This window comes from Myxocyprinus asiaticus, chromosome 11 (assembly GCF_019703515.2).
Source record: "Myxocyprinus asiaticus isolate MX2 ecotype Aquarium Trade chromosome 11, UBuf_Myxa_2, whole genome shotgun sequence".
Taxonomy (NCBI): domain Eukaryota; kingdom Metazoa; phylum Chordata; class Actinopteri; order Cypriniformes; family Catostomidae; genus Myxocyprinus; species Myxocyprinus asiaticus.
The window spans coordinates 14,446,032-14,473,610 of NC_059354.1; the positions used below are offsets into that span (position 1 = coordinate 14,446,032).

The 27,579-nt window shown below is 38.7% G+C and overlaps 1 protein-coding gene across 1 annotated transcript in view; it reads right to left on the reverse strand.

The window, feature by feature from the left end:
* The window catches only part of LOC127448598 (NALCN channel auxiliary factor 1), a 196,738-nt gene extending 170,466 nt beyond the window's left edge, over nt 1–26,272 (reverse strand). Inside the window, exon 1 of the mRNA XM_051711264.1 lies at nt 25,066–26,272. Within this exon, the coding sequence (XP_051567224.1) occupies nt 25,066–25,746 (681 nt within the window). The 5' untranslated portion in view covers nt 25,747–26,272. The remainder of the gene's footprint in view (nt 1–25,065) is intronic.
* Between the last annotated feature and the right edge of the window lie 1,307 nt (nt 26,273–27,579).

A 27,579-nucleotide genomic window follows, 5' to 3' on the forward strand; every position in this document is an offset into this window, starting at 1 on the left:
TAGTTCATAAACCATTAACTAATGGTAACATACACACATTTGAATTAACATTAATTCAGACTAATAAGTGCTGTTTATTGTTAGTTAATGTTAACTAACACAACCTTATTGTAAAGCGTTTTTATTTAAATAAAATTATTGATGATTATTTATTCATTATATTGAATGATTTTTATTTGGGGGCCTTTCTCAGCAGGCATTTATATATAAGAATAATTGCAATTAATTTGATTTAATAACCGGCATACAGTATCATGCAATTAATTTGATTAAAAATTTTAATCAATTGACAGCCTAATTTTTATCAATAATTTTCAGTTTTGAATGAATTTGATTTGTAATTTACATTTCTCTCACTTCAGTCTTGTGCCTGCGAATACAGATTCGTTGTACAAATCAGAACACCAATCAGAACTAAATCCGTCACCTCTGTCACACAAGTTTAGCTATTCTATTCATAGTAACATTACTCTCACTTCATCTGCCATCTTTTTTGGAGCTAAATAAAAGAGTTTTCGATTTGAATTTCCTAAATTTGAAATCTAAACGTGGCAATTAACAAAACTGAATTGTTTTTGTGGCGTATTTTATAGCTTTGTATTTTTAAACAGCAAATTTTGTGTTCTAAAGTTTTAGAGGTGTAAATAGCTGTAAATATTCAGATTATACAATTACAGCTGAAGAAGAAATTCAGTATTTTAAAATTATATATAGCATTCAGTATTATAAAATTTTAAATGCAGAAATTCAGATCTTACAGAAAGTAGGTCAGAGGTCAAGCATCCGGGTTCCACAGGGAAAAGTAGAGGGTTTCAGAGAAGCTGAACGGAGCATTTTGGCCAATCACAGAGCTATAATGGCAATTCCAGCATTTGCATTGAAAACGTAAAATTGAACATATATCTCATGACCAGTAAATATTGAACAATTTCAATGAATTATCATAGACACCTGCAGATAGAGTCCAGACATCAGAAAATGTTCAGTCTAAACACGTTTTCTTCCAACGTGACTAAAGTGGACATGAGAAAAAACTTTGTGAATTGAAATGCACAATCCAGAAATAATACCAGCCACATAATATAGAAGGGTTGACACTCCTAAGAACATGTAGTAATTATTTTTTATTAACTGTTGTTTTCACATAAATTAGGAAAACCTGTCGTTACAGACGTGACAGCTGTGGAATCAGCACTTACTTGATGAAGGGAAAATCAAAACACTAAAACGTGTAACTTTCCTTAGGCCTATCTCCCGGGAAAATGATTTTTGTTAACATAAAGTGAAAATAAGTAGTCCTTCAATTCCTCTTTTGCAATTATAAAATATAGGCTAACTGTTTGAAAATGTTAATAAGAGGTGGATATACAATGCAATTTCCTTAAAATAAATAAATAAATAAATTAATTAATTAAAAAAAATCCATTATAGCACTATAATGCAGTAAAATATAAATCTAAATGAACAATTTAAAGGGGTTTTGTGCCTTTGCTTAAAACTTTATTTTTACATGATTGACATTTTCGTGGAATTGTTCAATAAAGATTTCTGACCTCCGTGATGTTGGCACCCGATATAATTAAATAATTACCAATATTATACCATTTGTTTGTGCTAATTTGTTCCATTAAAAGAAAAACTGTAACTATTTCACTTTCTTAGATATAGCAAGACAATTTTTGGGAGCACAGATGTCGCTCCCCGTCGTCCAAATCGCTCCAAACCAGTGCCGTTCGTTGTGGTCAATTTGTGCTGGTTTGTGCTGTTAAAATAAACATCATAACATTTTCCTTTCTTTATATTCAACAAGATAGCTTTTGGGAGCCATGTAGTCACGCAGGCTACACCCCATGTCAATCACTCTCACCTGTCTCCATCGTTTGTGCTCGCTTGGTGCTGGTTTGTGCTGTGTTTGGTATCGTTAAAGCATTTATTATTCACCCCATCAAACTCCAAATGCAACAACAAAAATCATCTGTGTTTAAATAAAAAATATCAGCCCACCCCAAACCACATTCAATTTGAAAAGAAACAGATCAAAATAAACAATTAACAAAACACAGACACTTTTCGTACCATTTCTAAAACATTTTCAAACAGCTAGCCTATATTTTATAATTGTAAAAGAGGAATTGAAGGACTATTTATTTTCACTTTATGTTAACAAAAATAATTTTCCCGAGAGATTGGCCTAAGGAATTATCTGACAAATATGTACATTTACTTTGTCATAACAGTGCCTTTTTTACATTATAAGAGCCACATTTATGATATTGTTGTGTTTCAGCGCAGTGTCATGTCCGTAACATTTAAGAGGTTAAGATCATATCACTAAAACAATATTCATTCAAATAAGTTGATACTTTGTACTGAGCTAACTTATGTTGATATGAACAAATGGTCTCCCTTCTACACTTTAAACACTCATGAAAATGTGTTACGGACGTGAGCGTTATGGATGCTTCATATCAAATCATATGTATGTCAACAAAGTATCACAACCATCAGCGCTCCTTCTTTTACTATGATTATTCTGTTAGATGACTGACTATTGCTTTGGTCTGTGACTTGTTTCAAGCTACTACATTTATAGCCAGCATTTGAGAAGGGACCATTTTGATAAACTTTATGATTTGAACTGTAATATGATAATAATTGCTGTGCTACTCTGCGTGTTTCGCGTTTACTCCCGTCAGGGCACCACTCGCTCACGCAGCGCTTTCTGAAAGGGTAAATTCAGACTATATTTATAAAAATGCAGCCAATAGCAGCTTTGTATTTGAGCAAGGCCATATCGTAATTTTAATCTTATTTAAATCCATCGTGCAGCCTTGATGGTTATATCATACAGATGATACCATTCAGAGATCAAAGTTACAAGTTTTAGCGTTTTGATTTCCCCCTCATCAAGTAAGTGCTGCTTTCACAACTGTCACATCTGTAACGATGGGTTTTCCTCATTTATGTGAAAACAACAGTTAATAAAAAAATAATTACTACATGTTCTTAACCCTTCTATATTATGTGGCTGGTATCATTTCTGGATTGTGCATTTCAATTCACACTGTTTTTACTCATGTCCACTTTAGTCATGTCTGGATCGCAAATTCATTTCCTGATCTAAAGTGGAAGAAAATCAACACAATCTCAAGGTGAAATCATCAAGATTCGTACGACTTTTCTAAATTTGGCTAATTCGCATGATATCGTGTGACTGCACTCGTTTGAATTCGTACGACTTTCATTACAGCCAATGACGTCGCTGGACATCGTTTCCATCTAATACGCGTCAGTTACTCGCTTCTGTCACACACAACAGCTTCCTATCATGTTTACACACTCTGCTGATTGGTTAGGTTTAGATAAGGGGTTTGGGTAAGGGCTTAATATTAATAAGCATGTCCTTAACGCCTCGTGCACGAAACTCGCACTTACTTCCGCATTAGACATCCGGTAATTTGCACATGATGAATGAGTTTATGTGAACAAAATCGTGTGAGACCATACGAAATAGCCAACTCGTAAATTATGTAAACATTTTCATGAGATCGGGTTGAAGAAAACTTGTTTAGACTGAACATTTTCTGATGTCTGGACTCTATCTGCAGGTATCTCTGATAATTCATTGAAATGGTTCAATATTTACTGGTCATGGGATATATGTTAAATTTTACGTTTTCAATGCAAATGCTGGAATTGCCATTATAGCTCTGTGATACACAGTTGTGCTCAAAAGTTTGCATACCCTGGCAGAAATTGTGAAATTTTGGCATTGATTTTGAAAATAGGACTGATCATGCAAAAAAACTGTCTTTTATTTAAGGATAGTGATCATATGAAGCCATTTATCATCACATAGTTGTTTGGCTCCTTTTTAAATTATAATGATAACAGAAATCACATAGTCAATGAATTTGTTAGCTCTCACATGGATGCACTGAGCAGGCTAGATACTGAGCCATGGGGAACAGAAAAGAACTGTCCTGCATAACACCTGCATAACAAGGTAATGGAACTTTATAAAGATAGAAAAGGATATAAAAAGATATCCAAAGCCTTGAAAATGCCAGTCAGTACTGTTCAATCATTAATTAAGAAGTGGAAAATTCAGGGGTCTCTTGATACCAAGCCAAGGTCAGGTAGACCAAGAAAGATTTCAGCCACAACTGCCAGAAGAATTGTTCGGGATACAAAGAAAAACCCACAGGTAACCTCAGGAGAAATACAGGCTGCTCTGGAAAAAGACAGTGTGGTTGTTTCAAGGAGCACAATACTTGTTGACCCCTCTCCAAACATAGCGCTTATGGTTATGACCATAAAGCTCTATTTTGGTCTCGTCACTCCAAATTACAGTGTGCCAGAAGCTGTAAGGTGTGTCAAGGTGTTGTCGGACATATTGTAACCGGGCTTTTTTGTGGCATTGGCTTCTTTCTGGCAACTCGACCATGCAGCTCATTTTTGTTCAAGTCTCGTCATATTGTGCTCCTTGAAACAACCACACCATCTTTTTCCAGAGCAGCCTGTATTTCTCCTGAGGTTACCTGTGGGTTTTTCTTTGTATACTGAACAATTCTTCAGGCAGTTGTGGCTGAAATCTTTCTTGGTCTACCTGACCTTGGCTTGGTATCAAGAGACCCCTGAATTTTCCACTTCTTAATAAGTGATTGAACAGTACTGACTGGCATTTTCAAGGCTTTGGATATCTTTTTATATCCTTTTCTATCTTTATAAAGTTCCATTACCTTGTTACGCAAGTCTTTTGACAGTTCTTTTCTGATCCCTATGGCTCAGTAACTTGCCTGCTCAGTGCATCCACGTGAGAGCTAACAAACTCATTGACTATCTATGCACAGGCAATTTTGCAATTTCAAAAGCCACAGGTGTGGGAAATTAACCTTTAATTGCCATTTAAACCTGTGTGTGTCACCTTGTGTGTCTGTAACATGGCCAAACATTCAAGGGTATGTAAACTTTTGATCAGGGCCATTTGGGTGATTTCTGTTATCATTATGATTTAAAAAGGAGCCAAACAACTATGTGATGATAAATGGCTTCATATGATCACTATCCTTATATAAAAGACAGTTTTTTTGCACGATCAGTCCTATTTTCAAAATCAATGCCAAAATTTCACAATTTCTACCAGGGTATGCAAACTTTTGAGCACAACTGTATGTTAAATTTTATGTTTTCACTGTAAATGCTGGAATTGCCATTATAGCTCTGTGATTGGCCAAAATTCTCAGTTCTCCTAAACCCTCTACTTTTCCTTGTGGAACCCAGATGCTTGACCTCTGGCCTACTTTCTGTAAGATCTGAATTTCTGCATTTTGAATATTAGAATATTAAATTCTATAATGAATTTTAAAATATTGAATTTCTTCTTCAGCTGTAATTTTATCATCTGAATATTTACAGCTAATTACACCTCTAAAAAATTCAGAACAAAAAATTGCTGTTTAAAAATACAAATCTATAAAACAAGCCACAAAAAAAAATAAAAAAAAAATAAATCTTTTTGTCATTTATCTAGCTCTCTATCTTTTTGCGGAGCTTGACATAATGCATTTTGGTATTCCCTGCTGAAAAGACAAGCTTAGACCAGCATGAATTTCCATGGTCTAGCTCAGGGGTCGGGAACTTATGGCTCACGAGCCACAAGTGGTTCTTTGTTAAAAATCAAGTGGCTCGCCGGGTGTCTCACCATTCACCAACACATGATCGTTTAAAACTTTCTAGGATAATTTTCCAGCAGAAAGTGAGGGTGCGTTTGCAAAGCTTGAAGTCAGTGACACTGTTTTGATTTCCTGTCTTCCGAATTTGTCGTACAGCCTACTTCTGGTGAACATGGTTTGAAACGAACACCCGGAAAATGCGGAGTATTTTGCTGATGTACCAGCCACTGTGGAAGGCGACCAGTAAGACTTCTCAGAGTGATATATTACAAGAAATCAGACACAAAAATGCGTATTTGACGAAACGTGATTATATTTTGAAGAACAGACGAAAGAAAAGCCACCGATGCATGTCTCATTTGATATGTGGGCACAGTGAGCTCCGCTGTTCATGAGTGCAATGAAAGCGCTTCTCCTAGACATGCACATGCATAGAGTTCTGGGCCTCGTTTCCCAGTAACTATTGATCTTAGCTGTTGAGAGCATTTTCTACAAGTGATTTTATGAACGTTCGTTTTTTTTTATGTGCACCCAGGGTGTAATATAGCACCCACCACCCGCAAAATGCGACGAGGCTCAATCCAGTTCGTGAGCTCCTCGTCCAAATGTATTTCATGCGTGAGTAATTTTGCTCATCTACCCGCAACAGGTGGGTGACCTGTAAGACGTCTCAGAGTGACACATGACAAGAAATTCTGTTAGTCAAAAAGACACATTTAAAGAAACACACTTTATTATATTTTTAATAACAGACAAAAGAAAAGCCGTCAGTGCTCATGTCTGATTCGCTGTTTGTTCAGAGGCGTGCAGCGCAAGCCTGTCTCGTGGAGCAAGCGCATGTAAAGAGTTATCACTCCTTTTTCTCTGTTTCATTCAAATGAAAACTGTTGGAAGAATAATATAATCTATGAGAATGCTGCAAATGATCTCCGATCATCTCGTGAGGTGCTGTGAGTTTCGCTTTATTTCCACGGAGCAGTTAGCTCTTACACATTGTGAACGCAACTCTGCAGGTTCAGTAAAACAGGTATCTTTGTATTAAGGAAACAAAGACGAAAGTGATTAAATCATAAAGTGATTTAAGACCCGTTCATCTTGAACCTAAAATATAGTTCTATTTTCTTTTCTTTAGGCAGCATAAACTGTTACCAAATGCAATACAAACACATTTGATAAGAACACATTTGGTAGCATTTTTTGGGAACACAAGGGAATTTATTAGGCTTATTTATTATGATGATTATTATAATTATCTTTACATTTATAACTGTCTTAGTTCTTAATTTGTATGATGTTAGTCATTTTTCACTTGTTGCTGCATACTGATACTTGCTTGATGGCAAATGGGGCCAGTTGGAGACAGTAAATGTTTGGATTTGGGGAGGTAGTTATATATAAGATTTTTTTAATCACTTCATTATTTTAATTGCTTTTTTCATTTCATTTAAAGTGCAATTTGAATTTAGAAATGTCTTTTGTTTACGTTTTTCATGTTTCAGTAAATTAATTTAACTTTTAAAGCAAAATCAATAAAGAAAAAATATTCACCGACCTTGGGGGTTGACCATATAATCAATATTTTAAAAGTGATTATCGCCCGTTTCCCAAAAGGGAAGTTACATTTTTCATGAACAATTGTAAAATGAAGAAATTTTATGGAGACCCGCACAAACGCGTGTACCCAATTCCATATTGGAACATGTTACTTATTAATTTTTGCATATTTGTTTGTTTTTGAGTAGTCTATGGGCAATATAAACATTTTATTTTATTGAAAAGATAAATCAAATTGATCTTGTTATAAGGATTTTTAGATATTTTTTACAGGAAAACAATACAAAAATTATTATCAAGAATAGGATTTTTGCCCTAATATCAAAGATCTTACTAGAAAAAAGAAATTATGATCCAACGTGAATTTTCTTGATAAAAAAATATGATCATGCCTGGTAACATGTGCATGTAAAATGGCTAGAAATAGCATTTTAGCTTAGCGTAAAGCTGGCAATTTACACAAGGTTTATTTCTATTTCTTCTGCTCCAAACTTACTTCAAACTTACTTCTCTGTCTGCTCGTATGAATGTAACACATCATAAGAAAGTGTTTCACCGCTGTACAAATGCACTTTGGATCGCATCATTTATATGTATAAATGTTTTCTATCTGAAAGGACTAAATATTAAATGAAACTAATGACAATAAAATGCAAAGTAATCTCTTCAGTAATCAAAATACTTTTTGAATGTAACTGTATTCTAATTACCAATGATTTCAATTGTAACTGGAATACAGTTACTTATATTTTGTATTTTAAATACGTAATCCCGTTACATGTATTCCATTACTCACCAACCCTGACTTTACTACAGTTGTGCTGACGTGTCATGAAGCATCACACATCAACATTGCATGCTTGCAGGACATTGCCGTGTTCAGCGTTGGCTAGTGATGTACTACATTTAACCTAGAGTCTTGATTTCAGAAATCAAGTACTTGCAATTAGATAACCTTTGTAAAGTTTATAATCAGATTACAGTTCCTTTTATGGATTACATATCAATTACATGATTACATAATCAGTCTTGACATTTAAATAAATGCTGTTGGGGGGGGGGGACTCAGGATCTGACAATTAGTAAATTGCAGTTTGATTTAATCTTTAATGATGTTGAATGAAATAAGTGTAAATTGGTACTTAAAATGAATGATTTTCATCAAAACAAGTAATCCAAAAATAATCAGATATGATTAACTAAAAAGTGTGATCCAAAATATTACATTACTGATTCCAGTTTACTCGCAGATTACATTTCTGAAGAAATCTACCCAACACTGGCTGTGTTTATGAAACAAACTGGTTGCACAGTTCATAAAGTAAAGTCATATAATTCATATACATAGTAGTCACATAAATTTGTATGTACATTTGGAAGACACTTTTAAACAAAGTGACATACAGAGTACCTTCAGAATATACAATTTATCAGTACATGTGTTCCCTGAGGATCAAATGTATGACCTTGCCATTGTTAGTGCCATGACACCAATTGATCTACAATAATATTATCTAAAAGAGAAGAAATATGAGACTTCATCATTAGGCTCTTGTTTCATAAAATCAGCACCACTTTTCCTGGAAGCAGTAATCCACCACACGCCCAGGGAAAACACCGGAGTGTCTCTCCTGAGAGACAAACACTGCCATTTCATATGACATGGAGTTCCCCTCTCATCTGCTGTTTACACAACGAGAAACCAACAATGCACTAATTAAATTAGACATTGCCTTGAGAGATGGAACTAGAAAAGATAGAGAGAGATCAAGCTGACCTCATCAGTGGCCCTAGCCTGAAGTGTTCTAGGTTTCTCGTGAGTTCACAGGACTATGGTGACATCTGTTAGTCACATTTGACAGAAAAGTCTCTCTCTTATGGTCATATGAATAAAACTGTTCCTTTTGCTCACAGTTCTCCCAGGAGCGAGCTTTAACGTGTGCTCTGTTTTATTCTAATTCATAATAACCGGCACACACTGCTCTTAATTACTTACAGCACAGCACCTCCAGCTAAACAGTCACCTCAGTCCCTATGGACAATTTTCAGTCTCAAGCAGTCTTGTGCTTGTGAAAGCACATTCATTGGTTCCAATCAAATTCCAAAGATCTAAAAAAAAATAAAAAATAAAATAAAATATGTGACGCCTCTGTCACATACTTTGAAGTTGGATTAAAACTGGCACATATTATCTATGGATTAGTGGTAGCCTAAATGGTTAAGTACTGGGTTACTTACACAAAGGATGTAGATTCACTTTCAGTAATTGGTACCAGAGATTATTTAGCAGAGTTGGGCCACTTCTATTAAAATGAATGGGAGAAACTGGAACGCCCAACGGCAGCCAACGGTTAACGGATGTACAGTAGAAAAGAAGTCCCGCCTTAAAGGTAAAAGAGCCAATCACCTTTTAGAGACAGACATCGCCTGTCAATCAACTCTACAACATGTATGCACATTAGCTGTACCAGCTGAGAATTTTATTTAGCGTTATCTGAGGTAAAGAAGTGCAATTTATGATACCAGCATTGTCAGATTTTACTGCTGATTTAAAATATATCCTTGGATCGTAATCTTGACCAACTGTTTAGGAGATTTTGGTCTTTTTCCATTTAAGTAGATAGGAGCTGCACTGGCATGACTGGAAATAGCCTCCCAAGAGCATTCCAAATATATCCGACAGTGGACTGACTTGCTAGAAAGACTTTGTTGGTACCCATGAATTGAAGGGTTGCAAGGCACTTAAGATGAGATTGCTTCTTGGTATTGTCCCTGAAATTATTGTTCTGTGAATTGCATTGGATTACACATACTGTATCTTCTAAATCCACTGACTCCAGTTCAAGTTGTAAGATACGACAATCAATCAATACAACAACAACTGATATAACAATTGAGTGTTGTTCAATTTGTACCATTACAAAGAAAATAATAATAATAATAATAATAATAACAATAATAATAATATATTCCAAATTATAATTCAAAACTTGTAGTGCTTCTCAACTGTGAGTTTGAGCCATTTGGTTGTTACATTGCAATTATTTTTACAACACTCACAAACATTTATCTGAACAGCAGGGGATTCCATAAACCCTATATTCCATAACGCTTATTTTTTTCTTTTTTCTTTGTAAATCCCATTAGCTATTCTCAATGCTATTCCCATGAGATTCTCATTATTATTTTACAGTATTACAGTAAAATAATAATAATAATAATAATAATAATAATAATAATAATAATAATAATTAAATCCAATTATTGCTTATTTATTTTAATCAGCATAAATAAAAGGCAATGTAACAAATACTACCATTATATATTTGGCTTGGCATTTATACAGATTTCCCAATTCGATTCGATTCTCATTCACAAGCCTTCAATTAGAATCGATTCTGTTTCGATTACATTCTGATTCATTGGGGTCAGTGTCAGAAATGAACTTTTATGTAAAGGGGCAATATTTGCCCACTGGATTTTATTTTGAGGGGCATTTTTTTTTTACCTTGATGAGTGTGTATTGTTATGTCAAATATGTAATGTAATCAATTCACTAATATAATAAAATAATAATAATAATAATAATAGAGATTTACACATTTCAATTTCATAACAAATTCTATCAAATTGAATTGAGTAATATTTTATATATATATATATATATATATATATATATATATATATATATATATATATATATATATAAATATAACTAAATATTTAAAATAAACACAAATCACAATTTCCTGGAATTTTGTTATGAAATTGAAATGTGTAAATCATAAAAAGTGGATAAAATATATAAGTATTAAATCAATATCAGTCCATATTTGTATGCCATAATACGTAAAATAAGGACGTTGTTGCCGGTGATGTCTGGTAAGGACCTGCCTTACAACAGGCCTACAATCCCTCAGTCCAGCGTCTCTCAGCCTCAGTGTGATATTCGGATGTACCGATCCTGTGCAAGTGTTGTTACACGAGGTCTGCCACTGCGAGGACGATCCACTGTCCTTCTTGTCTCCCTGTAGCACTGTCTTAGGCATCTCACAGTACGGACATTGCAATTTATTGCCCTGGCCACATCTGCAGTCCTCATGCCTCCATACAGCATGCATAAGGCACGTTCACGCAGATGAGCAGGGACCCTGGGCATCTTTCTTTTGGTGTTTTTCATAGTCAGTAGAAAGGTCTCTTTAGTGTCCTAAGTTTTTATAACTGTGACCTTAATTGCCTACCGTTTGTAAGCTGTTAGTGTCTTAACGACTGTTCCACAGGTGCATGTTCATTAATTGTTTGTGGTTCATTAAACAAGCATGGAAAACATTGTTTAAACCCTTTACAATAAAGATCTGTAAAGTTATTTGGATTTTTACAAAATTATCTATAGTGTCCTGAAAAAGGGACATTTCTTTTTTTGCTGAGTTTATTAAGAACTATATCAGATGTTACAAATAAAAAACAAGAATTACAAGTGTATTTTTTATGCCTCAAGCCCCCCTTAATTTCTGACCCTGATTTGGGTATTTTTTAAGTTATAATATCCATTTTGCTTACAAAAAAAAATAAAAAAAAATAAGACATTCTCTTTCAGCTAATGCTGTTATTTACACCTTACAAAAATATGAATTTTAAATTATAATTTTATTTTCCGGTCACATTTTAGGTTATCATTTGAGGTTATCGATTCAGTTCACGAGACATTGCTGAACACTTTGGGGAAATTTCTTTTCCATGACCTAGTCGAAGCCTTTGTATCATAACGGCAATCCTATGATTGGCAATGGTGTTTGAGCCCCGCCCTTTTAGGCGCGAATTTGGCCTATATATGCGGGTGCTCACACACCATTTCTTCAGAATTTTATTCCTTTAAGACTGACATCATCTTGTCTTGACTACGTACCTGGATCAGCCCTCTCTTCGCCATCGACGGACACCCATCAGCGGACAGGATTCACCCTGTAATGTTCTGGCAAAGAAATCTCTCCACCTCGCAGCAGGATCGGGCTCTCCGCAGTGAGAGATCTACCCGCTTCCCTCAGCATCCAGGCAGGAGCTGTATCCTTATATACTGTATATATATATATATATATATATATATATATATATATATATATATATATATATCATAAATCTGTCCAAGTGATGAAAAACATACATAAAAGAGCCACTTGTGTGTACGAGTCTTTTTAAAGACGTCATACTGCAAGTGTTCCTGTGAGTGACACATCTCTTTGTCAGACATCCATGAGAGCTGCGTTCGCTGCATGGGCTGCACCCACGCCGACGCAGTTCTCATGGAGACAGACTGCCCTCACTGTGAGGATATGAGCCTCAGGACATTCCTCTCTAGGGTCGCCCTCGTTCTGAGGGACGATTCCACCTCCCGCACCCTCCTGACCACTTCCTCTGTGTTAAGTCTTGAGGGACCACATGAGGAAGCCGAGTGATGAGACGAGTGGTTCCTGCAGGCCGGCCGCCGCCAGCAGGCCGCGGTCCGGAAAACTGCGCCATTCTTCCCGGAAGTCCACGATGAGCTCACAAAGACCTTGTGCGTGACCTATTCGTCTCACGAGTTGTGGTCCTCACAACAGTGGACCACGCTGAGGATAAGGGATATGCTAAGCTTCCCCCAATTGACGAGGTGGTTGCAGCACATATCTGTCCCTTTGCCACCCTTCCAAGCCATGCCAACTGATGTCCACACTGGCTGGAAGAGCTTACACAGTGGCCGGCCTGGCTGGTTCAGCACTCCACAGCATGGCAGTGCTTCAAGTCTTTCAGCCAAAGCTCCTCAAAGATGTGAATGAGCAAGGCCCGAACCCTGATGTGGTTAAAGAGCTCTGCACTGCCACAGATTTGGCGCTGTGAGCTACTAAAGTTACCGCACAGGCCATCGGAAAGGTGATGGTAATTTGGTGGTTTTGGACAGGCATGTCTGGTGTGTTGTTTACAAATAAAGAATGTATTATAAATGAAAAAAGAAAAGCGCTTGTTGTGATTGCACGAAACGCTCACACATTCTCCAAAAAGGGCTCAATTTCTCTTCACGTTTCTCACACCCCACACACTATGCTCCATCGCTTCCCTATGGCGAGCGGCGCTCTATCTCTTATAAAGAGTGAACTGATGCACCCGCTGTCTCACCATGCAGATGCGTAGCGAGCTCTGATGGGTGTGTCAGACTGGGTGCAAAAAACAATCTAGCATGGTTATACGCTACAATCTGCACGCCGGCCACCTCGATTCAATGCCATTATATCGTCCATGGTCCCGTCACGAGATGTGCTACTGTTATGGATTCTTCCAATGCACCGAAATGGACCAACCAACTATGGTTTCCAGAAATTATGGAGATATTAGGCGGCCCTCCATAGGAAATACTCTTTCAAGCGCAGGGCATGATTTGGCATCCCCAGCCAGAGCTGTGGAACCTACACGTATGGCCCATGAACGGAGCGCAATGAACAAGCCAGAATTGGCTCAGTCTGAAATAAACACCATTGTGCAGGCTAGAGCGCCATCCACGAGACGCCTCTATGCACTAAAATGCCGTGTTTTTATGGATTGGTGCTCTTTACACAGCAAAGACCCAGTGAATTACCCCATAACAGAGATCCTTACATTCCTTCAAGAGCGGTTGGATGCAGGTCTTACTCCATCAACGCTTAAGGTTTATGTAGCGACCATCTCGGCATTTCATGCACCAGAGGCTGGCTCCTCTATAGGCAGACAAAATCTAATTATAAAGCTCCTTAGGGGAGCGAGGTGCTTGAACCCCCCACATCCTGCTACGGTTCCAACATGGGACTTGAATCTGGTGCTGATGGCGTCCATGAGCCCCCCCAGTCGAACATCTGGAATCCATTGAGTTATGTGTGCTCTCTTTAAAGATTTCTAAAGATCTCTTATGCTGTTGGCTCTGGCCTCAGTCAAACGGCATTTATTATGCCCCGTACGGGTATTGCGCACATACTGTATGTGGAGCGCACTTACCAGTTTAGACTGTCAAATCAGCCCATTGTTTGTTATGGAGGATGAACAAAAGGCATGTCTGTCTCCAAACAAAGGCTATCTCACTGGACTGTTGATGCGATCACCCTCGCTTATGAATCACAGGGCGTGAGATGCCCTATAGCCATGAAAGCACATTCAACTAGAGGCATAGCCTCTTCATGGGCATGGACAAATGGTATATCCCTACAGGATATATGCTTTGCAGCAGAATGGTCTTCGCAAAACATGTTCGCGAGGTTTTATAACCTAGACGTGGCATCCATCGCTTCACGAGTCCTCTCTGTCTAGAGAACGTACTATTCTAACACCTGGCGGGTGAGCCCGAACCCCTTATCATGGACGAGCAACCTGTTATATTTTAATACAGTCACCTGTGTAGGCCGCTACCCAATTTACTCCCACTTGAAGTCACAAGCACTTCCAATAAAAATAATAAATCTCCCTCCCTACCTCTGGTACGAAGGGGTTAAATTATACTATGTGTATTATATGACTCATATCCATCCTCACACTAAGATTAACTTCCCGTCTGGTTTTCACCATGTGGGGTTGTTCATTTTCCTACACAATAAAGAGATATTTTACTAAGTCACCACCTGACGGGCCTGTGACCTTATATACATATTCTTCTAAGTGTTTCATACCCTTGTGCATTTAAGGGTATTACATTACGTAGCGCTGTGTGATGAGACTCTGTTCCCCAAAGCATTCAGCAATGTCTCGTGAACTGAATCAATAGGGAATGACTCTGGTTACTCTTGTAACCTCGGTTCCCTGAGATGAAGGGAACGAGACATTGCAAACATGGCCGCACTACTACTTCAGAGTTTCGAGGTACGAGTGAAGCGTTCTTGTCCTCAGTCAGAAAATTATGAAGAAATGGTGTGTGAGAACCAGCTTATATGGGGCAAATGCGCATGCACATACAATTAATAGTTAATTTTCATGAAAATAATGTAACAATGCAAAACATCTAATGTTTCTAAAAAAGTGTAACAGGTAAAGGTTGGGCAAGGAGGAGGTTGGAACTGGCTGAACAGTCAACATAAAGTTTAATGGACAACATAAACTAAAACTAACATAAAACATAAGTAAACACACACAACGCAGCCACGTGCATCTCTCTCTCTCCCGAACTCCCGGACGCTCTATCACCCGGTCCTCAACCACTCCTCCGCCCTATGGCGGACGCCAGCTCACTCTTCCCTCGGCGGACGGCAGCGAGTCCTCCGGCCCCTGGCGGACGGAACCACTTCTCCCCTTCTTCGGCGGATGGCAGCGGTTCCTCTGGCTCTCGGCGGCCGCCAGCGACCCCTCTGTCCCCAGGTAGATGGCTGCAGCTGCTCCCCTGGCGGATGGCAGCGGCAAAGACTCTGTGACAGTGCATCCCTCCTCCCTCCCGGGTTTCACCACCAATGTAACAGGTAAAGGTTGGGCAGGGAACTGCCTGAACAGTCAACATAGAGTTTAATGGACAACATAAACTTAAACCAACATAAAACATAAGGAAACACACACAACATGGCCACGTGTGTGCGTCTCTCTCTCTCTCCCGAACTGGTGCCTCCATCTAGTCATTATCCCCCTCCCGGCTGATTAGCCAGATTCAGATTCAGCCCTCCCTCTCATCACAAAAGTCTTCATTTCTTTTAGAAAAACTTTGCTTCCCTTTTTTTCCCTTAAGGGTGAAGTACTGTATTACCCAGACATGTTCCCCACAGGTTTCATAAGATTCACCCACAAATAGGCTTAAAGTATCACATTTGTTCCTACTTCCGTGTTATGTGTCATTTAAACATGTGATAATATCTTCTGTGCCACAGCAACATTACCCTTTTGACACTGTGCTGCTTTTTAATAACAGTACATATGTAATTCGCAACCTGAACTAATTGTATTGTATTTAAGGGAGCAGATTTCTAGATTGCAGAGGTTTTACATGTTGTTCAACAGAATGTAGCCTGCAGAAAGGATTAGTTTTCAGTAAAACAAGTAGCTGGAAGAGTATGCGGCCATCCTCCATTCAGGAGATAGAAGGAAGAAAGGCTTGTCTTAACTGCCACGTTCAAAAGGCAGTCCTGAGGGACCACAGGAAGTCTGTCTGGGCCTGTGTGGACACAGCCTATTATAGAGATATAGAGTGAATCCAACATACAGATCTGTGAGAGAGGGGGAGATATAGGACAAGTGATAGATGGGGAAAGAAAGATTTTTTTTAATGTGTGTTTTAGAGAGTAAATGTCTAAGACAAATGCTCTATTCCAAAACCGAGCTGCCTACAGATGCATAATTTAAAGGCAGCATAGGTGCGCTCCCCACATGAAGTCTGTTCCAAAAGGTGGGCATCTTAATTATGCTGCCTCCTTAGAAATAGTAGACTACCTCACTTTGGCCAAATTATAATGCAGCATAGGATGAATCCTTAAAATTAAAAAATTAAAATAAAAAGACTTTGGACGCGTTGAGGGAAAAGTTGATTAAAAATTTACTTAAATTGCATTTAAAAAAGAAAACTATATATAAAATACTTAAGTGTAATTAAAATTGATTATTTTACCCTTAGCTTAGCAACATGCTAACGTTAAAATGTACTGAAATCAATTGTTGATTACCATGTGAAGTGCCATTTGTGAACCGAGTTCAGTTGCTGCCTATGTTGAGCAGACCAAATCACTTGTGCGGTACCATGAGGGTTAAGCAGCTCACAAGGTTGTGAAACAAAGCTAAAATCACTTCTCTTTTGATAGTGCAAAAGACTGATTTAATAGAAGACTTTGGCAGCAGCAGTGGATGAGAGATGCAACCCCTCACAGAGAGGGAGAGATAGAAAGAGAGAATGCTGGAGGAGTGGACCAAGTACAGCATAGAGAATCAAGAGGTCACAAATTGAATTAGACCGGAAGAGAGAACAAGGCCTGGACCTGCAGTGAACAGCACTCACAATTATTGCTTGTTTTCTTCAATGTTTGTGCATGGGAAAAAGTGTGTGTGAGTGTGATGTGTGTTTTGTACAATATGCATGCTTATTTATGTGTTATATAACAGTGTTATGTCATATCCAACAATCACATTTCATACATGTGAAATCATAAAAAAACATGCATATGCAGTTCCTGCATGTTAACGCCAAAGGCACTGCACTGCTGCAGAGTATGCAATGCAACAAAATGATGAAAAATCACGACAAAGTTATATACTTTACAGCAAAAATGGAGGTTACAGTGAGGCACTTACAATGGAAGTGAATTTTTAATGTTAAAATACTCACTGTTTCAAAGGTATAGCCACAAGACATAAGCAATATGCATGTAAACATGATTTTAGTGTGATCAAATCACTTACCAACCTTTTCTTTTTAAAGTTATAGACAATTTTACAACTTTGTTACATGACGATGTAATGTCAACAAACCCTAAAACCTTAAAATTACTGTAACACTTACAATTTAAACAACTTTTCAGCTCAAATAATACATGAGTTTTACCACAAGAATTAATGTAAATACTTTTATAAAATCATAAGCTTCAAATTTCTGTTTAAACCCTCCAACAATTGTCCCCATTCAATTCCGTTGCAAGTGCCTCACTGTAACCTTGTTTCTTGCTTTTTTGAAAGAAAAGAAGGAACGAGTTGAAATTAATTTTTGTTGTAATCAACATTATGCCTAAAATGCTGTCGACTGAGCTTAATTTGTGTTGAACCCGGAACATTCCTTTAATTGGTGTTGTTCTTTTTAAAGAATCAGAGGGAATGAATCTGTCTGAATCAGTCAGACAACTTTATTCCTCACTAGGCATGGATGACTGATTCACTCACTGAAACACAGGTTATTACTGTAAGCTAGACTCATGTATGTCTGAGAAACAGTATTGTGCAACTTGTTCTTTTTAGAAAGCAATTTTCAAACAAACATTGTACATGCCATGGTCTTTCTGATCTCTCAATGTCTTGAATTTCTATACAGTAGCATGCAATGTTGTACACATCCTGACTCAATGACTCATTTTGTTGTTCATAATTATGAAACACCAGTCTCAATGCCTCTGCTTTATGACTAAGCAGTCATGTGACACTCTTTGTCGGAAGTTGAAACTGTCAATGGGGAAAGACAGTTTCAACTTCCAACTTCATTTATCTTCCATTTCATAACTGTCTTGGCAATCCACAACACATCGATAAATACACCCATGTGTGCACAAAGCTGACAGTAATTGTGCGGTGCGGTGGCAGTAGAATAGGATCGTGATCCTTGGCTTTGTCCTCTGGCTTTCCGCTGAGCCTCTGTGCCATGGCAAAAAGGCCCCAGGGCTGAGGACGATAAGCCAACTCCAGGGACACGGAGTGGCATATGAGCCTCAGAGCGAGAGAAGTGCTCCTCCACCAGCCCTCCTTTCACCATCTGGCCTTCCAGAAAAGGTTAAAGAGGACTCGAGTAGGAAGCATTGATTTAAAGGATTTGAAGAATCTAGTCTAGTTGGAAAGGATTAAGGAGTTACCTGCTGCTCTGGCTGCGGCAGGACTAAATGAAAGGTCTGGTTACTGTTTGTTTATGGCTATGTGGTTGGTTTCATTGCCTAGATGCAGGTGGAAAAACCCTGCAGCTAGATTATTCTCCACCTGAGGAGAGTAAACACTTGCACTTGCCAGTTCCTTCCTCTACTTGAGGTTCAATGTGTGAGTTATTTCTACTTGATCTAACCCTTAAAATGGACTTTCACTGGTTTTACCTAATGTAATCAGGTTGATTCAGTCATACAAAAATAACAATACGTTTTCCTTGAACAAAACCAGTTACCCAGCAAATGTTTTAATTACCTGACAAAACATTTTTTAAAGTGTGGGTAAATGAGTTCCTGTTTGTTGGCATCAAACAGTTTTAAAAACCCTTGGGCTAGAGTATGGGTGGACCTAAAATATGGCGATATATGCATAATTGTTATGGTGTTTATACTGTATGTGCATGTATTGACTTGTTTCAGTCATGTGACTTTTTCCTCACAGCCAAATTTGTGACCATCAGCGGGGGTAGGCAATGGCGGTGAGTGGCAAAACACCCGTCAAATGATGTCACGAAAAACATCAATATTTGATTTTGATCAATGCCAAGTCTTAGGAAGTGTTTATACAGGGGGCTGTAACATGAAGCTAGTCTAGGTGGCTTTCCAGGTAAGTTTAAATTTTTACAGTGCCAGCGTGGTCATATAAATTACAAGTTTTAAACTGTAAAATTTACAGGTTGTTCTGTAAAGTTGTTTACATTTTTACTGTATTTTTTACATAATTATTCTGGCAACCACGGCTGCCAGTTTTTTTCTATTTATTTATTTATTTTTAATTTATTTTTTTTGTAAAACCAACAGGATTTATTTTATTTTTTTTCAATGTAGGCATTGACATATCAATTTTAGATTATATATTTTAAATGTTTTATTTGATTTTACGTATAATTTTTTCACACACAGAATTTGTAGTTAGCCATTTTGTAAACCCATTTGGTAACACCAGTTGCACAGAAATTACACACTTCATGTACATATGATGGATCCCCACAAGGTGTGAACCCACCCTCTCTATGTTAATCACTACAGATGTAAATTCAAAAAGATTCCAGAAGTGTCTGTTCCCGAATACGTATGAGAGGCAGCAAGGTGGAAATTGCTGTCTTTCTGTCTCATTAATTTTCCTTGCAAACAGAGATCTGGCAGGCCCATAGCTCTTTAGTCCCATACATATTTAATGCCTTAGAGAAAAGGATGCAGAAGGCTGGATTCAGCTCTCTCTGCAGTCTCCATGGCTTAGGTAGTGAATAAAGCGCCCTTACAAAGTCACACTGTCATGCTGTCGAGAGGGCAGCATCTCGCCAAAAATGTCATTAACTCCCCACTTGTGTGCAACAGTGCGCAGGCCACCAAAGGTGAGGAGGAGAGCAAACACACAGGGAGAGACAGAAGAAGAGGAAAAGATGCTTTCAATAAAAGAGATATGATTGTTTCCCCTGAAATATAATTGAACTTCAAGAAGTGTAGGGGTCATTAAACTAGACATTCCACAATTCAAATACAAAGTGCAATGCTTGTGCAAAGGTCAAACAAACATAAGAAAAAAATTTGCTATTTAGATTGTGTTAAAAGGCTGCCAACTCCCCAGATTCATATTTTTATTTCATTAGGAGAACAGCCATTGCTCCAACACTACAGTTTTGCTTCACACATTTATCAAACACACACACAAAGCAACATCCTCTGTATACCAATTATATGAACTTATTACATGGCTCTCTGGAATACTCGATTTTGATTGGTCAATGGTGCCATCCAGCGGTCAGATATTGCTCTGTAACAACTGCACATCCAGGGATTAAGATGTATCAGACCGCTCATCCGGGTTCTGCGAGCTGTCTCTCTTGCTTCTTGGCTCACTGTGCGATCTCTACAAGTAGGCTAATAAAATAATTTCAACTCAAATCAATGTTCCATGTCCATGTATTTGTTTATTTGGCAAGTAGTCTTGTAATAGGCTGAATAATGAGCTTTAAAACTTTTTTTCAGTGCATGTCCATTAAACACAAATGTGTTTATGTATACGGATCACAGGGAAATATTCTCTGGCAAGCAAAAACTAACAAAATCTCTTCTAGAGCTGACCCTAGTCTGACCCTTCAAAAAAAACCCTGTTCATCTTCAAAATAGGACACCTGAGCCCACTTCACATCAGCCAGCAGCTGTCAGTCAACATCATTCAGTCAGAATCATTCTAAGCGACAAAAAGCCTTGGAAGAACAAGCATCTCTCAAATAAGTCCTCTAGGGAAGAGGTAGCTGCGTGTAGCCAGACTTTTGACCAACGGCATAAAGTCTGGTTCACACTGCAGCTTATTCCAGCCTAGAACTGCCCACTTAGAAACGAAGGGAATGAAAGAAATGCAACAGTCTCTGTGAATGCTTGTACAGAAAAAAAAAAATGTGTGTAGAATCTCTGTCCATCCAAAATTAAAAGGTATGATTTTTTCACAGACATAACTCACACAAAGAAGAATATGCAGTTTTGTTCTGTTCATTCAAATGTAGCTTGCTACGAAGTGCCTCAAACAAAACTCTGAATATTCATACTCATATTATACTCATATTTATATTAACATTTATTCAACATACCATCCATCTTCTACAATTACATTCCCTTGCACAAAACTGTATATCTGTATATATAGACCATTTTTAGGATGTGACGTCTTTGAGCCTTGAACTTTTCCTGCTAGTTGTCGAATGTATTCAAAACAACCACGCGAGGCGCTTTATTCATTGTGACTTTAACACGATTAACGTTACTAATTTTAACACGATTGTCATAAAATATCATTATTAAAATGTGGACCATGCTATTTGGTGGCTGGATACTTACTGGATGCCTGGAACTAACAGAAATTAAAGTGTTTAGATCTCCGAAAGAACAACCGCAAATGAATGCATGGGCAGTGAAGCAAGACGGCTGGATACGTGCAGTACTAACAACTGTAGCACACATCTTATCTTCCAAAAAAAATTTAAGTTTGAGAGGTAGAGCTCTTAACGTATCTATAGATCTCACCGATTATAATGAATAAAGCTGTGCTAGTAATTTACTATTACATTTAGTCATTTAGCATTTATCCAAATCAACTTACAAATTTAGGAACACAAAAAACAAATCTTACCTTAGGTCATGCAGACAGCTTCACTGAATGGATTCATTGATTATAATTGGAGCGAGCCAATATTCCCAATGTTTCAGCTGAGGAAATAATTGTGAGCATCTAAACCACGATCCACTTTCATCGCCTCTCTCGCCTAGACGCTCAGTATCAACAACATGTCTGGATAAGTCACTTCAAGTAAATGTTTGATGTTCTTTGAGAGAATATATTAACACAGAGGTTTATTGAAAGGATCCCGTAATGATACCGGTACTGGAAGTGCTCCAGGCCAATAGCGTTCTAATTTCTATACATAACTTATTCACTTTATTTTACTATCTATCTTGTTGTTGTTTTTCTCTGTGCACTGGAAGCTTCTATCACCAAGACAAATTCCTTGTGTGTGTAAGCACACTTAGCAATAAAACTCATTCTCATTCTGATTCTAACATGGCAGACTTTGGCAAATCCAGCTATTAGATCTTCCTCAAAAACTCTCTTTGTATCAGCCTGGTACTTTGTAAACACAACTTTTTTTTTCAGGGGCACTGTTAAAAAAATCCTGTGTGCCCTAACTCCAGACTGATTTCACAGTGAAATTGGAAACAGTGGGTTGACTTTTCTTTAGGTAAATTCAGTCTGTGCTTACCGAAATATGAAACACTGCCCCCAGTGGCCAAAGCGTTAAATGTTGTTGGACGTATGGGCACGTGTGAGCTCCATTTTCTGGGTGTAATGTCCACAGGAGGGCGCCCAAAAATGAGTTGTGAAGCGAGTCATTTTCAGCTGTACACACTTTAATACCGTGAAGAGGAATTCATATTTTATAAACTGAACCCCCAAACCTTAACTTAACCATCAGTGGAGTAAAAATGTAACATTAGAGGGAAAAATGCTAACTCCAAATTGCGCTTGACAGTGATTATACGAATGTGATTACTTCCTGGTTTTGAGGCAATATCTGAAGTTGGGCCTCCCATGCTGCTGACGCAACTCACTAAATGACCCTTGTAAACATGATGGAGCCGATGCAAACATGTCTTATAGTAGATGGCGCTTATCAGTGAGTCGGCATAATGTGACCGATCCTACAGTACTGGATGTATTGGAAACAACATGCTGACCTCCCGTGTGATAATTTTGCTAACTCTGGCAAATTCGGGCAGTTCATGGGGCATGCTGCCTGAGACTGAGACTAGGGGAAATAAAAAAAAGAAAAAAAAAAGAAAACAGAAATCTCTCTCTGATCCATTCTGATTCTCTTTCACATATGCATACACACACATTTAGACAGATGGAGGATTATAAATCTATTTCCACCACATAGTTGCTATTTATCTGCCTTGGGTTGTCTACAAGCTTGGATATTGGAGTTTTGAGACTCAGATATGGAAACGTAATTTTGGGGAGTATCTAAACAATCTAATGAATTAATATGGATTACGCATTGGATTTGTGTGCCATCTGAAATGTAAATATTCTTTCTGTGAGTGGCATACAGAGCATACTCCAATCCAATACTGACAATTCCTGGTTCACTTTTAATGCAGTAATGGCTTTTTATAGTTCAAAACCTCAATATCTAAAAGCTAAAAGAAAATATTTGCTTACTCATATACAAACCTACACTGAGAAAATAAGGAAATCACTATATTTCAAAACAAACCATTTTTTTTTCTTCATTCTGATATATTTTATTAATCTAAATGAATACTAGTTCCGTCATGTTCAGCCATGAACACCATGTATAAACGTTATGAAGCAGAACACCTAGAAGTAAATAGAGCTATAATCACTCTTACTGATTCTAGGGAGAAAAGGGGTGTGAAATAAACTTTCTTTGTTCTGCATTGCCATTAGTGATAATGTGTAGTCTTGTTCTGCAAAAGAGTGCCATGACCTCGATTCAGCACCATGGACAGGGACCGATTCACACAGGTCTGTAAACCTGAGTAAAACTAAATAAATAAAGCAGCAGAGGAATAGAAGAAACAGAGAGAGGGAGAGAAAAAAAAACAGAGAGAGGTGCAACAATCTGCTGCACACTTTGTGAAACGTAGTGTAATGTACTTTACAAAGTGTCATGCAGCCAGTTTTGGCAGGACATTTTGCCCTTGTTTTCTCATATCAAACCACAGGAAATTTGAGCTGCAAAACTGGACCTTGACTACAGCTAATAATTTGGGAATTACATGTTTCATATGCTATTCTCCACTGTGGCTGCTGCAGCTTCTCAGTAATGCTCTATTAAGGCAATGGCTAAGAGGAACAGTCCTATTTCATGCATGTTCAGTGGCAATGTTATTCAGTGCCATGTCAGAAGGGGAAGGGGACAAAAATAAATGGAATAGAATAGCCTTCCGGAGATTACACAGGACAATCACTGCTGTGCTATTAACGTTATTGAAATTCCATAAAGCACTGCGCCATCTCTCACTCTCTCTCTCTCTCTCTCTCTCTCTCTCTCTCTCTCTCTCTCTCTCTCTCACACACACACACACACACACACACACACACACACATACACACACACACGCACACAATCTTTGTATTGTTCTCTCCTGTATCTCTCTGCAGATAGGACACCCAGAATAATCAAAGACTGTTTCAATGAGAGAACATGCCCTCAGCTTCTTCCATACTGAGGTAATTACTGACAATGAGAGCAGCTCTACGCCTGGAAGCACATTATTGTCATCTAGACAAGACTCACCAATGCATTATTTCTGACATGATGGTGCACTGTGGTGCATCTGCATAACGTTTCGTAAAACTGAGGGTGGAAGCAACTGCACAGCAACAGACCCCCAAGATTGCTTAAAATACCTATTTATGCGTGTTTCCATCACCTCCCTCCCATGTAAACCAAACTTATTCATTTAAGATGCCAGCAAATCCTCCTTCGTCTTTCACGTTAATCCACAAGTGCGCGCGCACCTTCTACCCACGTCCGCGCGATGCATTCTCGCGCGCAGATGACACAACAGTGGACCGTACACAATCACGTGTACTGTTTATACATAGGAACACTTGATATGAAAGAAACGTCTTCATTTAATGTGACAGCAGTATACATTACGACCTTCTTTTACTCTGTCAACCAAATGGCCAAAAAAAAAAAAAAAATAAAAATGTAAACGCATCCTACCGTGCACTCTTCCATGCATGTCCGCACCGAATATACATCCGTTTCATATTTCTGAACCAAAAGCTCAAACTCTTGGTATTTCTCCTGAGCTCGTCGGTCGTAGCCTTGGTAAGCCTGAACGCAGCGGCTGCATCCCGATGTATCACCGCCCGTAGCCATGTCCAAGTTACAGGTCAAATTGTCCGGACTCGTAAACCCGTAAAACAAATCCAAAAGCGAGTAAGAATTACAAAAAGAAAGATAGAAATCGCTCAGGTTCCACTCGGAGAGGCCCGAGCACGCGGCTTCCGCCTCGGCGAAAGTCAAGCAGTTTTTGGAGAGGCTGTCAGGGTGACAAGTTTCAAGTCTCCACAGAGGTTTGGTAGAATTGCCTATAAAAATAAGTCTCTGCTCTCTGACGGGCTGATGGCTGGGTGAAAGTATATGGTTCGTGTGCTCCACCGTGTCCATGACGGCCAAATTGTCGAGCCGTTTGTCTCGAGTCCTTGTCAATTTCGCCTCGGCGCAGAACCACAGATGATCAGAGAGCAAAACGGTAATAAACAAAAGAGAGGCTAAGGACAGTCGCCATCTCTGGGCCCTTTCCGAATCGGTGAATAATGGCTTTTCGTCCTCTCGGGGTGCAAACCAGATTTTTAAGCTGTCATCTTGCTGCCGACACGTCCAAACACCTCTGGTCATATTTCAGGAAAGAGCAGCACTGGCCGACTCCACCGCGACGGCTCCTCTGCCACAAAATGCATTGACTTGAAAGGGGCTTTTCCCGTGTAAACAGCGGTCCAGGCAGCTGTATCCGAGTCGATCGGCTAGATGAAGCCACGCGCGGTCATATCTCCGCTTTTCCGCATGGCTCCTCGGAGAAAAACTGACTTCTGTGTGACAACATGCCTCCTCTCGTGCCTCCTCTCCCCATAGACCCTCATAGAGCAGCTGCTGTGTCCCTGTATCTCCTCAAGGGAAGGCGAGATCCTGAAAGAGCTGCTCTTTCCCTAACTGAGCGGACTGCATTCGATCTTCTCCGTTCATCATAATCATCATCTTAGGTCCTGTGTTAAGTTGCCGCCATGTTCGTCTTGAAACACTTTTTGGGGAGCTGGGTCATTTGCGTCATCTCCATCCTGGCGCAGTAACACAGAGCTACAGACTACAGGCGATGGATGCACACGCACACGCGCGCGCCCGTTCATTTATGAGCATAAACTGGACGTTGCAACATGACAGATCACTCATAATGCTAATTGAACTTAGCACAACAGATGCATGTCTCAGTCAGTAATTTAAAGGGGTGATTTTCCTGTGACACAGAATTGGGTAACATTTGGATTTTAAAGCCAATCATCCCTTTGTCCTTCTTCTTTCACCCCCTACAGTCCACGCTCTTGGTCCATTCATTTTCCAAATCCCGACAAACGTTGGTGTGGACGAGCAATCCGCTCCAAGCAAAATGCACTGGGCTGTGTGGCCGTTAAAAAATGTCGTTATGTCCGTTATGTCGTTAAATAACATCGTTTTAGAGGTACCGTGCAATGCGCAAAGACGGGAGGAAAAGATGGCACAACATGTTGCGTGAAGGAGAATCAATGTGTGAAAGAGATGCAATGACATTTGTGTGTTTCGTTCATCTCGTTTTCCCCCCGTTTAGGCTGACGTTTATTAGTATGCAGCGTGCAACTGTGTGTAAGGAGCCGGGCACAGGGGAGACATCTGGGCGTCAAAGCAGCACGTTGGAAAGCAAGCGCGGAAACGTGAGGCTTGTGTGTGTGTGTGTGTGTGTGTGTGTGTGTGTGTGAGAGAGAGAGAGAGAGAGAGAGAGAGAGAGAGAGAGAGAGAGAGAGAGAGAGAGTGTAGGGAATGAGAGAGACAGAGAGAGATATATACTGTATAACCTTGTGCGGATGTCTGTGTTATCGGCATGGCCCTGTTTGATCTCCGATTTCAAAGCAAACAAAGTGTACGTGCTGTGCGCAATTACCAGTCGTTCGGCTTCTCCCTTTCTCTCTGTATTTCAGGTTGTGAACGCGCGAGAGAAGCGAGATAGGCATGTAAATGAGAGCTTTTACATTTCCAACCTTAAAGATGCCAAATCACTGTCAGGTTAAATTGCCTGGAGTGCTACCAAGTTCATGGTCCTTAATATAAATTGTCCATTTTAACCCTTTAAATTTGGTTAACATTGACTTTTTAATGTTTGAGGTCCCAGAAATCCCATGTATAAAATAATAATACATTATTTTCAAATGTTTCTCTGGCCTAATCAAAACTCATGTGACAAGTCCTATTTAAGCTTTAATCCTCTATTGTATCACAAACTAAGAATTCCCAGAAATGTGGTATCGGAAATTAGTTTCTGTTTTCGGTCAAAAACACATACAGTAGTTGGAAATTACAATAAAACAAATCTGAATAAAGAATTGTGAGTGAAAATGCATTGCATTTATTGATGTTTTAGAGCTAAGGTCTCTGAGACCCCAAACATAATTAAAAAATTTTCACGGAGGATGTTTGATGCTTAAT